The sequence below is a fragment of the Eurytemora carolleeae genome, unplaced genomic scaffold, assembly GCF_000591075.1.
Source record: "Eurytemora carolleeae unplaced genomic scaffold, Eaff_2.0 scaffold1076, whole genome shotgun sequence".
Classification (NCBI taxonomy): Eukaryota; Metazoa; Arthropoda; class Copepoda; order Calanoida; family Temoridae; genus Eurytemora; species Eurytemora carolleeae.
The window spans coordinates 39479-56933 of NW_019396980.1; the positions used below are offsets into that span (position 1 = coordinate 39479).

The 17455-nt window shown below is 31.9% G+C and overlaps 1 protein-coding gene across 1 annotated transcript in view; it reads right to left on the bottom strand.

The window, feature by feature from the left end:
- Nucleotides 1-10051: 10051 nt before the first annotated feature.
- LOC111710744 (protein SMG7) overlaps nt 10052-17455 on the bottom strand; it is a 17576-nt gene continuing 10172 nt past the window's right edge. Inside the window, exons 12-16 of the mRNA XM_023484863.1 lie at nt 15410-15558; nt 13598-13951; nt 12552-12635; nt 10701-10928; nt 10052-10300 (exon numbers count right to left, since the gene is read on the bottom strand). Of these exons, the coding sequence (XP_023340631.1) occupies nt 10179-10300; nt 10701-10928; nt 12552-12635; nt 13598-13951; nt 15410-15558 (937 nt within the window). The 3' untranslated portion in view covers nt 10052-10178. The remainder of the gene's footprint in view (nt 10301-10700; nt 10929-12551; nt 12636-13597; nt 13952-15409; nt 15559-17455) is intronic.

The following is a 17455-nucleotide window of genomic DNA, read 5'->3' on the forward strand; positions in this document are numbered from 1 at the left end:
ATTCCCTCCCCCCCCCCTCCACCTGTAAGATATCATGAGCCGCCCCAGTGCGCATGTAAAGTTATCCTTTTAGCACTGCACTAAAAATAACTGAAACGAGAAACATTTCTTCAGTCATCCGCCAGAAATAGCATTAAATACTTTACAAAAAACCGGTTTATTTACCTGGTGAAATGGTTTATTTACCTGGTAAAATGGTTTATTTACCTAGTAAAATGGTTTATTTACCTGATAAAATGGTTTATTTACCTGGTGAAAATGGTTTATTTACCTGGTAAAATGGTTTATTTACCTGGTGAAAATGGTTTATTTACCTGGTAAAATGGTTTATTTACCTGATGAAAATGGTTTATTTACCTGGTGAAAATGGTTTATTCACCTGATGAAAATGGTTTATTTACCTGATAAAATGGTTTATTTACCTGATGAAAATGGTTTATTTACCTGGTAAAATGGTTTATTTACCTGTTGAAAATGGTTTATTTACCTGGTGAAAATGGTTTATTTACCTGGTAAAATGGTTTATTTACCTGATAAAATGTTTTTTTTTACCTGGTGAAAATGGTTTATTTACCTGATGAAAATGGGTTAATTTGAAGCGTTATCAGGCCTCGTGCCTTGCTCATTCCGACCTTTTACATCTGTTTTAAAGCCCTGGATTTGAATATGTCAAAACATAGGTCACGTGTTTGGTTGGCAAAATCTTGATCAATTTGAATTTGAATATTTTACTATATATTCCAAACCTTTTACAGGGTGTCCAATTAAAAGTTTAAAAGTAAAATGCAGATTTTAAATTCAGTTTTAATTTCAAAGTATTTTAAAAAAATATACTTAAATCTACTTAGAATTTAGTCATGATTTTGAATAATTTAGAATTAAAAAAACAATAATAGCCTCCTCTTCAGGGTGTCCGTCCTCGAATTCAAAATCGATATTTAAATTTTCAAAATCCTGCCAGGACTTAACATAGGCCATCCTGCTCTTGTCCTTAATCTGGGCGAAGACTTCATCATCGGCGTAGATCTTCTTTCTCTCGTCCATCTTTACACTTTTCTATGAACGTCTTCTTAGCTCAGGGGTTCCATGTGGAATAAGTTTGAAATCAGATTTCTGCATTTTCTTGACAAGTTTTGTGAATTTTGCATTCTCAAAACAAAATATTTCATGAAAATATTTGTTTCCATTAAAAATTCTAAATTTATTCTCAACACATCCCAAATAGATGGTATGTAATCGCAATGTGACTTTAAATTGCCAATGTACGGCTGATTTAGAAAGTGCTGGATATTATTTTTATTTTTGCGGGACAAGAAAAAAAATAATATCCCGCACTTTCTAAATCAGCCGTACATTGATAGTTAGTACCTCACAGTAAATAAATAATATCCTACTATACAGTGATAACCAGAAATATGAAAAAAAAACTTTTTAAATGTACTTAAGCGTATTTGATGTAGTTTGGAAACAAATACTTTTACAAAACACAAGTAAATATACCCACTTCAAGACACTTGAAATAGGTATGTTAACACTACTACTAATTGGACTACTTGAAGCCATAACTTTAGTCTAAAAGTCGTCTTTCTATGTAAGAGGTTTCTGGTTCTCAGTGATGATAATTGAACACAAACAAAATTTATTCAAGTAATGTTGGAAGGAATGTCTGGGGATTTGATTTATTTTTATTTACAATGGCTTCTATTTGTATAACCTATGGAAAACAGGATATTAACTATCAAGTAAATGAAGCCTTTCAGTGTCTAGTTTTTGTTGCAATATTTCTGGTAAAATTTAATATCGTGCACAAGGCGCTGTGAGCGTAAAACCTTTCATTTACAAAGTATATAAATGTACAAGTTAAGCCTTTGCCTAGCTGAGTATACGGATGAATAAGATATTCGCTTTTTTCAGCTGAAAATTAACTATTTCCTATGGGGTATCTACAAGACAAACGGATTTTGGCTGCTGAGACAATTTAGGAAATTGTGAGAATTTAACATTAAGGGAACCATATTAGAATTCGATCAATTCAATCATGGCCATGGCCATGGCCATGGCCATGGCCATGGAATATATTTACCCATATGGGTAAATATATTCCACAGTCCATTTAAAACAATGTTTTCTGTGGAACTGAGGGATTAATATATTTCATTATCATATTTAATTATATTATATCATTATCATAATTCTAAATAAGTACTTTATTTGTTTATTTTAGAATTGGTTCCAAATTACCTAGCAAGTGTGGCGGGGAAGGGGCACTTTTTTTTCTTTATTTCTGAACCATTAAAGCATAGTTTAACCCTATTCCTGCTGGGGGGGGGGTCAAGTTGCCCCCCCCCTGTAGTTTTTTTACATAACTCAAAAAGTATTGGTCTGAGGCTGTTGAAATTTTCTGACTTTTCCTACATACCCAAAGCCCTCTCTTTAGGCCTAAAACCGGGTTTAATACTAACTGCCAGAGTCCTCAGGCACACTGCCTGAATGACTGATTTTTCCTGTAACAAACTAAATCTATGTTTTGACCCACTTTCACTTGTCAGATTTTGATAAAATTTAGCTTTTTGGAAAGCTTATGACATAAGGAAACGGATAGCACAAGTTTTGCGAAAAAAAATGCTAAGTTTTTGCAAACAACTTGTCAAAGGAAATTTGCCCATTTTTTGTTTTTCTTGAGTAAAAATCAGGTTATTTAAAATGTTTCAAAACTTTTTGCATTTTTATAATGGCATGGTCAAGGGCTTTTCAAAAATGTATAATTTTTCATTTTTTGGACAAATTTATTTTGCAAACATTTTTACTATATAACTGGATTTTGCGATAAAAATTCAATTTTTGCAAATTTGCAATTTTTTTTTGCAGATTCTAAAAGTAGAGCACAAGAGCTTTCCAATGATGTATCATTTGTTATATTTGGACATCAAACTCTGGTTTTCAAGTACCCCAGCAGGGATAGGGTGAAGTAAAAAACAGATTGTGCAGCAGATATGATATAACGACGATAATAGGCTTTATTGTTAAAACGAAAATTATTAGGTAAAAATAGTAATTATAATGATTTTTCTAAAAAATAATTCAAAGTTTTACTTCGCTTATATCGTGCTTAATTCCACATATTTTACTTATCCATAAAATAGGTTTTGTCTGATTGTCTAAACTCTTATGTCGTTTTATAGACTATTGAATATTTTTCAACATTTTTGGTAGTGGTATAAGCGATTTTATCAATACAATGAAGACGACGTTTATATTTAGGTTTTTATTGTTAAAACGCTTTTTTAAAATTATAAGCTTAAAAGTAATCAAAGAAAAGCTGTTTAAATTGACAGCTTCTCTTGACTTCTATGTTCTTGTGTTACAGTGCTGTTTAACAGCTTGATTTATATCAAAATTGAAATCTAAAGTCGTCTTACATTGTATTGATATAATACCCTTCGTCGTCCATGATTTCAAACCATTTTAAAACTTTTAGGAAATATGCTTCATATCAACCTAAATATAGGGATGGATCGTTTCCACTTTAAAAAAACCGATCGTTTCGTTTTGGGCAAACTTCTAAATGTGATTATTTTGATTTATGGTGTAAGTTTTAAGCTGTCAAATCTTTAACTTATGAGCTGTCAAATCTATAACTTATGAGCTGTCAAATCTATAACTTATGAGCTGTCTAATCTGTAACTTATGAGCTGTCAAATCTATAACTTATGAGTTGTCTAATCTATAACTTATGAGTTGTCTAATCTGTAACTTATGAGCTGTCAAATCTGCAACTTATGAGCTGTCAAATCATTACTTATGAGCTGTCAAATCTGTTACTTTTGACCTGTCAAATCTGTAACTTTTGAGCTGTCAAATCTATAACTTTTGACCTGTCAAATCTATAACTTATGAGCTGTCAAATCTGTAACTTTTAAGCTGTGAAATCTGTAACTTGTGAGCTATCAAATCTGTAACTTATGAGCTGTCAAATCTGTAACTTTTGAGCTGTCTAATCTATAACTTTTAAGCTGTCAAATCTGAAACTTATGAGCTGTCAAATCTGTAACTTATAAGCTGACAAATCTTTAATTTACGACCTGTCAAATCTGTAACTTATGAGCTGTGAAATCTGTAACTTTTAAGCTGTGAAATCTGTAACTTGTGAGCAATCAAATCTGTAACTTTTGAGCTGTCAAATCTATAACTTATGAGCTATCAAATCTGTAACTTATGAGCTGACAAATCTATAACTTATGACCTGTCAAATCTGTAACTTATAAGTTGTCAAATCTGTAACTTTTAAGCTGTGAAATCTGTAACTTGTGAGCTATCAAATCTGTAACTTTTGAGCTGTCAAATCTGTAACTTTTAAGCTGTCAAATCTGTAACTTATGAGCTGTGAAATCTGTAACTTATGAGTTGTCAAATCTGCAACTTATGAGCTGTCAAATCATTACTTATGAGCTGTCAAATCATTACTTATGAGCTGTCAAATCTGTAACTTTTGACCTGTCAAATCTGTAACTTTTGAGCTGTCAAATCTATAACTTATGAGCTGTGAAATCTGTAACTTATGAGTTGTCAAATCTGCAACTTATGGGCTGTCAAATCATTACTTATGAGCTGTCAAATCTGTAACTTTTGACCTGTCAAATCTGTAACTTATGAGCTGTCAAATCTGCAACTTATGAGCTGTCAAATCATTACTTATGAGCTGTCAAATCTGTTACTTTTGACCTGTCAAATCTGTAACTTTTGAGCTGTCAAATCTATAACTTATGACCTGTCAAATCTGTAACTTATGAGTTGTCAAATCTGTAACTTTTAAGCTGTCGAATCTGTAACTTTTGAGCTGTCAAATCTGTAACTTTTAAGCTGTCAAATCTGTAACTTATGAGCTGTCAAATCTGTAACTTATGAGTTGTCAAATCTGTAACTTTTAAGCTGTCAAATCTCTAACTTATGAGCTATCAAATCTACAACTTGTGTGCTGACAAATATGTAACTTATGAGCTGTCAAATCTATAACTTATGAGCTGTCAAATCTATAACTTATGACCTGTCAAATCTGTAACTTTTAAGTTGTCAAATCTGTAACTTATGAGTTGTCTAATCTATAACTTATGAGCTGTCTAATCTATAACTTATGAGCTGTCTAATCTATAACTTTTAAGTTGTCAAATCTGTAACTTATGAGCTGTCAAATCTGTAACTTATGAGCTGTCAAATCTGTAACTTATGAGCTGTCAAATCTGTAACTTATGAGCTGTCAAATCTGTAACTTATGAGCTGTCACGTCTGTAACTTATGAGCTGTCAAATCTGTAACTTATGAGCTGTCAAATCTGTAACTTATGAGCTATCAAATCTGAAACTTATGAGCTGTCAAATCTGTAACTTATGAGCTGTCTAATCTATAACTTTTAAGTTGTCAAATCTGTAACTTATGAGCTGTCAAATCTGTAACTTATGAGCTGTCAAATTTGTAACTTATGAGCTATCAAATCTGAAACTTATGAGCTGTCAAATCTGTAACTTATGAGATGTCAAATCTGTGATTTTTTCTGCAATGCAAATTACACTGCCATGATGCATATTGCATAACACATAAGTGTGCACCAGAAATTATTTTTTATCCATTATTTCTAATTCTGATTAATTAATCGTTCAGATGAATTCAGAGCTGGGGAACTTATTTACAAACAAATTTAATTATTTTTTTCTTTTTGCATAAATGTTTAGAATTATCAGTCCAATTCGGTCACGTTAGTGGTTTCAACAGAATTTTAGATTAAAAATTATATTTGCGTTGTAATTCTTGCTTTAGGTCTAAATAATAATGAAATTCCTAAATAGATGTCGCACAATTGCGTAAAAGATGTTGTATAATTACAAATAGTTTACAGATAACTAAATTATCCATGATAAATCCTAACACCAAAAGCAGTTTGTTCCAACCTCGTGAAGTCTGAATTGGGGTTTTTAAAAAAAGGGTGTTGGCAACAGGTTTGGGGTTTGGTTATGTGTTTTAAGGGTTTTAAAACAAATATTAAAATTTTTAATTTTTAACATTGAGTCCAAAATGATACAAAATGATACCAAAAATGCTAATTTCAATAATTCTTCGAGTTTTAAATCTAACTCCCCTCACAACAGGATGCTGGATGGTCATTCAAGGTATTGATGGAAACGAGTTAAATTAAGTGACAATCAACAATTGAAATATATGTTTTATAATTCCTAAAATTGGAAATAGTAAAGCGAATTTTGGCAAATTGGTTTTCGTAATTGATGGAGAATGGAAGCATTTGTCAGATAGATCAAAGACTATGTCCTGGAGCCCTAAAATGTATCCAGTAGAAATTCTATGTCTTTACATTCTTTGGAATGTATTATCTATCCAAAGAAATTTTAAAGCATTCAGTCTATATAATCTATGTGTAGGGTTACCCATAAAAGATGACTGTACTGAATATATTCCCTTTCCCCTACATTTATATAAGTTCTCTGCTGCTATGATTTTTATTGAATACACACCGTTAGAAACATTTAGGGTTTTCGAACCGTCATTATTCCTAATCTTGTGTCTGGCCATTAATGAATGATATATCCTAATTTTCTAACTAAAAGAATTGATGATTTTAATTGTGGCATGTCTAAATGTGATTTGAGGAGTTTATCAGTATACATTGAAGGAATTTGACAAAATTAAACACATTTCAAAATTTTGAAAGCAGATAAAGGTTTGAGGGTACCGTTGTAAATCGGATGGTCCTATTTGAATAACGTCTATGCGCCTTTTTTATACAGGGTGTCCCAAAAAAACACGGGAATTCAGTGACGAATTCGATATCGTCTTTGTTATGAATTAGCATTGTAATACCTAATTTCAACAGTGATAATATTATTATGTCTGCAAGAGTTTATTTTATGAAAAGGGTAAACGAATGTGTCTGTAATGTCTCCGCAAGATGAACAGTTAAGATGGACAAGTTTACTAAATCAAAGAATTATTTTATAAGACGAAATTGAATTCGTCACTAAATTCCCATGTTTATTGGGACACCCTGTAACTTCCTATTAAACCTTCACACCATCGAATTCAATATGGTTCAGGTGGACAGAAATTTTTAACTTGGCAACAATTTGCTTAAATCTTCTAAAAACGAACAACAAATTTGAATTTTTGAAGAAAAACCTATAAAATCTTTGAATTAAGTGCTCAAAAGTCTAAATCCATTCCATTTGCCTCCTGTAAAATTTTTTACTTTTTTCTTCCTAGTAAAGAAAAGCTTTAATATACATCTGATTGATTGACATTAATGGTTTAAAAATAAGTTAAAACATTGCTCAAACATTGCTCATAATCCGAACAAATCAACCATTTTTTATCTAAACCCTATTTTTCGACTAAATCTAAAACTCTAAACTTTCTGCCAAATATTAGACGGGATTTGAAAACTATTTGTCTAAAGCAAGGAGATATTGAATAGAAGGAGGGGGCGATAGGGTTTCCGTACACTTTGCTGTGACGTTTTTGGACTTGGTCTAATGTATCACAGTTCAAAAAGAATGGTTTTAAACATTAGTAAATCATAAAAATAAACAAATTTTCAAAAAATCTCGAATCTGACATATCTTCTTAGCATCATACAATTTTTACTATCTATGGTAAGAGGACGGAGGGGGGGGGGGGTTGATTTTTTACATGGAGGGGGTTCAATTTGTTTAACCAATAATCCCGCATCTCTCATAACGTTACATATATTTCAAAATGATACGTACGTTATCTTTATCATGTACAATGCACATCTTTATAATTCATGATTATATAACGTTAAAACTGGCTTGGAAACCCGGCATTGTCTTAATAAACTCCCTGTAAACGTCAACCCAACCTAGATTATTTTTAAATATGAGACAAATCAGTCAAGGGGTTCTGGAGTTATTGATCTAACAAACAAATATTACTTCTTTTTATATTTACTAGGGTTTTAGGGCGCTTCGCGCCCATCTTCTATTTAAGTTGTGAACATGTTCCTTTTGTTTACATTCTAAAACAAAGAAGAAAAAAATTTTGCGGATTTTTAAGAATTTTTTTTTTACAAAATTAAAAACCTTTAAAACACATTTTTAAAATTTTTTTATCATTCATAAACCTTCCCTGTGGTCACGTGATGTGCCACAAAAAATTTGGGCCCGATCGGTTCAGCCGTTTTGACGTTTATTGGATACAAACAAACAAACAGACAAGCCAAATTTATATATTCATATATAGATAGATCAAGGGGGGGGGGATACTTCCCAAGAAATAATAAGGAAATAATTATTTTCTCTGAATACGTCATGCAACCAATTAAAAATAATTACGTATTATATAGTTTTCTTCATTATTTAATAGATTTAGATGAAAGGGGGTAAAGATACCTTTTAAGGAAGAATTTTTCTTTTATGATTTCGAGTTTATTCCTACAGGAAACTACAGACAAACCGTAATCCGTTGATGTCCGTCTACATGTAATATACTATATCGCACTTATCATATTTGTATTGTCTACTATCCTTGAGACTACCTGTATCATTAGACAAAATATAGATAGTTCAAGATTTATTCTGATTAATCGGTACAAGAGAAATAGATTCAGAGAGCTGTAAGTTTGAGAATACTTATAGAGTTTTGGTATTGTTACATACGTACAGGGGTTACATACAAAGGAGCAGACTTGAAAGACTACTTTACGGATCAATTTAGTCCTTTTTCTAAAGTCCAGAATTCCTAACAGGCCAAACCTGTGGCCGAATTTAAAGAATTTGAGCGGCGGTTTAAATTTAAGCCGCGGTTTAAATATGGTTGGTTCCACTTAAAATTGTATCAAATGTTTCAAGATTTAAGCCGGTGCTTAATCTAAACCGGGTTTTTGCGGATTTAAACCGCGGCTCAAATTCTTTAAATTCCATCTCAGGCTTATTTCTTAATCATTTCTTAATCTTAATCATTAATTAAACCATCAAGAAACAAAATTAAGCTTCAATCGTCATATCATAAGTTTTGCGTCGTCTTTACAATCTCATTTGTTATGGGTAACCCAGTACTACAGTTAAGAGTTTGTTTATGTTATGTTAACATCTTTCAGGGTTTTGCATAGAGAATAACAAAACAGACTTTACAGTTTACAGTTAAACACATTTTTACTGGCAGACGTAACTTTATTATGACCATTGAAATTAGGCGAGGCAAAGCTGATTTCGTATGTTTCACTTAAATTTCATGTTTAATGGGACACCCTGTGCCTTAATTGATCATGTTAACAGATAATCATTCTCCCTAAACATTATGTAACCATTACAATGAACAACAGATAATCATTCTCCCTAAACATTATGTAACCATTACAATGAACAAGTTTGTGAGATTGGTTTATTAGAAAATGAACAATTGATCTTTAGTAAATTACATTAACTATTTGGAAAAATACGAAATGACATCAACCATTAACTGGAATATCCCAATTAAGAGAAAGATCTCAGGAATACGATGCATTCGTATAACAAACGTAAATAGAAATATGTGATTGATAGGATTTAGTTCAATCTTAAAGGGAATATAGGCGTAATTTAAAATTACCCTCCATGTCAATTTCATAACAGTCACTTTAAAAGCTTAGTATAATCATTATATCAACGTTTTTCTCATTGAAGATTGATTATTTTTAATTGTAAGTTCTTTATAAAAGTTGCAGATTTTAGCAAGAACAATGGAGGATATTTTTCAGAATCATCCCTGTTTAAGTTTTCAGAATCATCCCTGTTTAAGTTTTCAGAATCATCTCTGTTTAAGTTTTCAGAATCATCTCTGTTTAAGTTTTCAGAATCATCTCTGTTTAAGTTTTCAGAATCATCTCTGTTTAAGTTTTCAGAATCATCTCTGTTTAAGTTTTCAGAATCATCTCTGTTTAAGTTTTCAGAATCATCCCTGTTTAAGTTTTCGTTAAAAGTGACTTACGAATCAAATCAACAGAGAAAAGGAATAAAATAAAGAGAATCTTTATATGACAGATAAAACAGCAAAACGAAGATATCTTTATTATCTTTTATCATTTTATAAATTACTGTCCGATGCTTCAGGTTGAAAATATCTTGACGCGATTCAGAAATTTCTGTTCGATGCTTCAGTTTGAATATAGTTGAAGCTGTTCAGATATTACTATTCGATGCTTCAGGTTGAATAGTTGATGCTGCCACTGTACTGCCTGGAGTAGAAGTAGATGTTGAAATACTAGGAGACAGTGATTGTAATGACCCTGGAGATTCTACTCCTAAACAAAATTAACAAAAAGTTTTAAACAAATAACATGATTAACTTGAGCATTATTTTTTTATATAGACGTGTGAAGGAAAAAAATAAAATTTGGTACAAAAATCAAGATTTTCTCAAGAAATATCTATCCTGTCAACACTTAGTATTCATGAAAATGCTAATGGTAAAGACAATAACTATTATTTAATTTGATAATTATAGTTATGTCAACATAACAGACGGATAACATAAAAATAACGATAACAATACCAATGCCAGTGACAGTAATATGGCAGTAGAAGTGACGGGGTGACAGTGACGGTGACAAACAAACATAACGATAACGACAGTGATAATTTTAACAATGAAAATAATAAAACCTATCATAATATGAAAAACAATGACAAAAATATCAATACCTGAAATTAATGATCCGGTCCAAGAAGTCCCACTGAAAAGAGAATATGTGGGCGGATCACTACCAACTGAGAGGGCGGGGCTAGAGAACATGGATGGTAGGTGGGCGGGACTTGAGGGGAGTTGGGCGGGACTGGAGGGAGAATTGGACGGGTTTATGGAACGTGAGAGGGTCCCAAATAAAGATTGGTTCGATTGATCTGTGGTAGAGGGCCAACCAAGACCCAGACCTTCAAAAATAACAAAAAATTGAGAAAAATATATCTGTTTTGTTTTATCTTGGATTTTTGGGTGATCAGTTTCCAAACCTTTTCTACTTCAGATTATAAAAGCATTTCGAAGATTTGTCTTATTCTTCGCGAGTTACCAAAGATTTATAATATAAGTCGACATCAAATTTTCTGAGTACTTCCTTATGGGCTGGATTAGTTAAGTCGTTTTTTTTTGTTTATGATTAGGTTGTTAGTTTACACCTTGGATACGAATCATAAGAATAAACAATAGTATTACAAGATTTACGAAAAAATATTATCATACCAACGCTAAAACTACGCAGTATTAAAAACTAAAAACCAATAAAATCCGGTTTACAAATCTTTTAGTAAGATTCATCTTTCAAATATAATTTCATTGTTATCTTTTTCACCATGAATATTGGATAAAAAAATCTGAATAAATTAAATCACAGAATCAGAGACGATCATTGATAACAATTGTTTGAATAAAATAAAATTTTAAATACGCATTTCACTTGTTGACGTCATATTTGAAGGAAATCCATCTTTACTGTGGTCGAAATTTGAAAAAAAAGATTTTGAGCGCAAAGTCGACGTTCAAAATCATGAATTTGGGTGGGTACGTTTTCAGAATTTTTTTTTTTTTAATATTATTAAGTAACGACAACGAAAAAAATAGTAAAAGTTCTATAGTGAACTAATAAGATGTTTAGGAACATATTTCTTGAAAGAATTTAGTCAATAAATCGAAGTTAGATATAATTATTTCCTTTTTCATGAATATATTGAATTTCTTATTTTCTATGAATTTGTTCGCAAATTTCTTTAAATTCTTCAAATGTCGTCTTTTTAATAAAAATTCCAGAAAATATTTGTGATTAAAGAGAGATTATAGAAACTAATAATTGAATAAGATTACTTATTTTCGATGATTAAGAGTTAATTTTTTTTTCTCAACCTTTTCCTAAACAACTAAATAGTTTACTGTAGAATTTTGTTTACATTTTTTGTCGTCGTTATTTAACAATTAAAAAAAAAAAATTCTGAAAACGTATCCACCCAAAAGTACGATTTTGAACGTCGACTTTGCGCTCAAACTTAGGATTTACAGATCTTTAAAAAGTTCCTAAAGAATTTGTCCACAACACTGCATACTCAGTTGAACTACCTTACAAAGCCGGTCTGTCCCTTTAAAACATTCTTTAAATAGTGAATATTATCAAATTGTCTTTTTTCCATCTCATGATCCGACTTCGTTTCCCTTTAGTACATTTGAAGGCCCAATATTTTTTAAATAATCTTTTTTGTTTGTTTATTTTCTTAAATAAAATCGATTTTGATAGTTATTATATCGTAAGAACTGACGATGGTCAACCCAGACCGAAATATATTTTCAATAAAATCTGGAACTAACATCTACTTTTTTACTCTACAGAAGTTTGGTCCATCACCATCACCGAATCTTAAATCCATTTCACTTAATAAGTTTATTTCCAACCTACAGGTAAACCAATTTAATTAAAAAAAAAGATCAAACACGTAACATTAATTATTAGTCGTCTTCCTAATCCCCAGTTTTAAGGGCTCCCACTAGCTGTAACATCGTATTCTAAATACCTTGCATACTAGAGTATAGACTCGATGTTGAATCCATATTTGTTGATTTGTACTCCATGAACCCAGACTTGTACTCAATAGCACCTGATCAGTGATCATTAGAATAAATAGATATAGAGTATGTGTGTACTCGAGTTTAAGCAATACTATTTAGTTTGAACTACTGACTTTTTTAACTATTGACTTGTTGAACTATTTATCGTTTGAACTATTGCACGCGGGTATCACGTGTAGTAGTTCAAACGACCAATAGTTCAAACGATAACATTCTGAGCGCATTTTTTGCTCCTAACTTAACCTAATCCTGAAATAATACAAAATAAATATTTTTTTTTGAAAATAGTTAAAATTTAGGCCATATACAAAATTAATAGACTAAAAATCGAATACCCAATAGTTCAAATGAGCAAAACAATAGTTCAAATAAGCCAAAAAAATAGTTTAAATGAGGCAAAAATATTTCAAATGAGCCAAATAATACTTCAAATGGGCAAAAAAACATAGTTCGAATGAGCGAAAAATGAATCAAATGAACAAAAATATATTTAGTTCAAATAAGCTAAAACATAATTTCTGCATGATTTAAACTATCTTTTTGATTCATTTGAAAATATTTTTTTTGCTCATTTGAACTATTTGTTTGCTTATTTGAACTATTTTTTTGCTCATTTAAACTAATTTTTTGCTCATTTGATCTATCTTTTAGATCATCTAAACTACTTTTTTCTGACTTGAACTATTAAATGCTTCATTTGAACTATTTTTTGGTCATTTTAATCATTATTGTCCATATGTGAAATATTTTTTGGTCATGTAACTATTTGTGATGATTGTTTAACAGACCTTTATTTTTTCATGAAATAAAAAATTTTTTTATTTTAAATAATTCAAACGGCGGTAGTTCAAATGCGGATTCACCATTAATTAAACTGTACACTTAGCAGAATAATCAGACGCAAAGGGGAGGGGGTTCCAGCTAGTCCAGACAGGAAGGGGGAAGGGGTGGGGTGTTGGGGGAGGATGAAGACTCTATATATTTCTATAACCTGATCTATCAAGGGACTGGCCCAAGGGAGGAAACTTTTCTTCTAGTCTATCAAAGCTGTAAACTTGGGCCAGGGGTCCCTGTCCGAGTGGACCTTGGGCCAAGGGTCCCTGTCCGAATGGACCTGGTGCTACCCCTTGTCCCAGAGAACTATGCCCGAATCCAACTTGTCCCAGAAGGCCTTGTCCACCTGGTGGAGGTTCAGGTTGACGACCCGTAACTCCGAGTCCAAATCCTTGTTGAAAAGCGCCCGAGTTGTATGTGAAGGATGGACCACCTATCTGTGACGGACCCCCTGGTGATGAGCCCACAGGCTGTGATGGACCAAGTACGGAATGACTTGATTTATCAGGATCTAAAACATTGTCAGCGTAAATATTTAAACTATTATTGAAACTTGTTATAATGATACTGTAGATGTAATTTCAAGTCACACTTGATTTCATTGATGGATCTAGAATGAAGATATGTGTTTTCTCTTGGAATATTGATTATTTTTAATTGTGTTGTCTCTACAAAAACATTAAAACAAATATTTTTTTTGGGGCGGCCTCTAAGCCATTAACCCTTATAAAACCTGTCAATCCATTTTTTTTGTAAATTAAATCCCTTAGATTTGTTAAGTTCTGGAGGGTTTTAAAAGCTTAATAAAATCAATTTTTCCAATAGAAATATAATTAAAGATAGATCTTAAATTAAAACTTAAGAGGAAAGATTTTGATTTAGCTGTTCACCAATTTTCATAAATGCTTTATAGGAAAAAATAAAAATAGACATATTTTGATAAATTCTTCATGTTGAATCGTTTTAGAAAATTGTTTCTTATGATGTAAAATTTCTCCAACAACTTGTTTACGATTAAAATAGTGTTGATGGGTTGTCTGCTAATAATAACAATATGGAAAATTGAAGCTAGTAAATTTCTAAAAATAAAAATAAAATTAAGAGAATCAGAATATTTTTTTCATCCTCCGAAACTCAAAAAGGAAAACTTCATTAAAATAAAAGAATTTGCGCATTTATCTAAAAACTAGGCCTCCAAGAATCTAGTAAAAAAAAACATTCCATTTTTTTTGCAGATTTAAATTACTAATTTTTAGGAAGTGTGACAAAAGCATTTTCAGTAAACAAAAATCGGGGTGTATAATTTACTTCGACACAGTTCTAAAATTCTATAAATCACCACGTGCATCTATTTCAAATTAAGTTTTCCAAACCTTTTAAATTATGAACTTGCGTACATTATATAAGAAAATTTCCGTAGAATAGTGGAATTTAAAGTTTTGATACCAAGAGAGAGAGAGAGAGAAAAGTTTAACTATTATGTTATGTATTCAACGATATTTTAAAACTTTACAAAATTACGAAAGTTTGGTTGAGAAGTAAATTATAACGTTATCTATATCAAGAGGGATAATGGTTGACTGCAGTTGTTTATTCATCAAAACCTAAGTTGGATATTTATCGTTCTTTTTGTTCATTTTTCAAACATTTATAAATCTGAGCATACTCTCTATTTACATAAATACTTGGAAAAATATCTTTAAAAATATTTGATTTTCTAACTAAAAAATTATCAATTACCGATCGTGGTTTCTTCATCAGAGTAGCTTATAAGTTTTGTGAAGAAGAACGTAATTTTCAAATAATTTTTAAGAAAAAAAAACACATTTTCTAAATACAGATTTGAATCCAACATTGTCTTAAGATTACTATCCGAATTCTAAAAACTGTCTGCAAACTAATGAAATATCAATGACAGTTAACGTTTGGTTTTAAACCATATTTAAGACGGATCAATGTTACTCTCTACCTGGAGAGGATTGATGATCCCAGGTTAGTCCTGATCCTATCCTAGAGGTAGTGGATGTTAGAGGATTGATCCCGGATACAGATAAGTCAGTTTTTACAATATTCTTCCCCAGCTTATCCTCAGTCTTAGGACTCGACAACTTCGGTGGCCTGAAAGAAAAGTGAAGTTGTTATTTTCTTTTTATAAAGAAGACATTTCGAAAAATGCTTCAACTCAGAATTGATTATGGAAAAGTTGGCAGCGTTTTCCTCCCCTCGAGCATCCTTGAAATCATCTCTGGATTTTACGGTAGACCGAAACATCTCACATCATCCCACAGAACTCAGCAGCATTTAATTATTTAAGTTTTGCTTTACGCTTGGAACTGGTTTATGTTGGAGTTAGCTCTTTCCATTTTATTACCTAGAATGATCATCAGATTTTAGACTTTCTTTACAAATTTGATATTGTGGAGTTTATTCAAACAATTAGGAACAAAAAGACTTTTGGCAAAGATTTGAAGATCTGTTAAAAATGTTTGATCTTTTAAATTATTTGTTTCGAGAATTTAATTTTTTTCTTCTCTTTTGTAGAATGTCCTTGTAATGCTTTAAAAACTAAAAATTGGACAAACATCATGATTCATGGACTTTTTTATATTCTACTTTTCAAATAAGTTTTAGAGCACTACTTAATACTCGCTGACGTTAAATATTTTGTAAAAATTCCTACGGATCAAGGATTCCTTCCACACTTCGAAAAAATTGTTGAGCAACATTTGAACCACAATTTTTTGACAAAATAAAGAACCTGTCAAATCTTTCGTTGGGATGTTTAGAAAGATGAAAATTTCCCTGTATGATAATTGAAGGACTGCAGTATGGTTTTGGTGAATTATATTGGCGTACAAAGCCTAGGGGTGTCAGAGATGATTTTTTTGTTGCATTTTTTTAACAACTTCTATAAAACTTTTAAAGTTTAATTTTTGATAAAACTTTTTGTTCTGGATGATTGCAAATATCTATCTAAAACTTTCTTAAACCGGCATATTTTTTCTATATTCATTTAGTTAAGAGTTTGAGTCAAAATAAGTATTAATAAATATTGCTTTATATCGAGTAGATATCCTTAAACATACCGATGTAAAACCTTTCAGAAAGTAGGAAAGATTCTGCAAAAAAAAGTTGCCAAATCAAACAGAATTTTCATTTTGAACAAAAATATTTAGAACTTAAAGAAGCTTTTCTGGGTTACACTTTACTCTAGTTTTGCATTATTTTCATTTGTGTAAAACAGTATAAAAGACATTATGTTGATGGTTTAAAACTAAACAGCTGATGATTAATTGGAGGGAGGAATGGCAAAAACACCAATTTGTAAGTTGAAAATCTTTTAATGGAAAGTGATTGTAACAGGGAATACAGAGTGCTTTAGGGTACAGGGTACTACAATGTACTGCAAAGTACTGGGAGGAGGGGGTACAGAAACCAAACAGAACTTTTTATTTTTAATAAAAAAATATAAGTAAGCACTTCTAAGGATGTTTTCTTTATAGTTTTGCACTATTTTCATGGACAAAAAAGCTAGTTTGATATTATCAGCAGACCACTTAATGGAGGGAAGGATGGCAACAATGCCAATTTGTAATCCCCATATCTGCAGGGTACTGTTGGGTACTGTTGGGTACTGCGGGGTACTTTGGGGTATTGTGGGGTGCTGTGGGGAACTGTGGGGTACTATGGGGGTACTGTGGGGTACTGTGGGGTACTGTGGCTACTGCAGGGTACTGGAGGTACTGGAGGTATTGGAGGTACTGTGGGGTACTGGGGGGTACAGGGGTACTTGGGAGTAAATAGGGTAGTTGTGGATACTCTGGGGTACTGTAGGGTGCTGTGTGAACTGCTGGTTACTCCTGGTTACTTTTGGGTACTGGGTGGTACTGGGGTGCACTAAAGTGCACTAGGGGTACTGTGGAGTACTGCGGGGTACTGCGGGGTACTGCTGGGCACTGCTGGACACTGCTGGGTTCTGCCAGGTACTGCATGGTACTACTGGGTACTCGGGGGG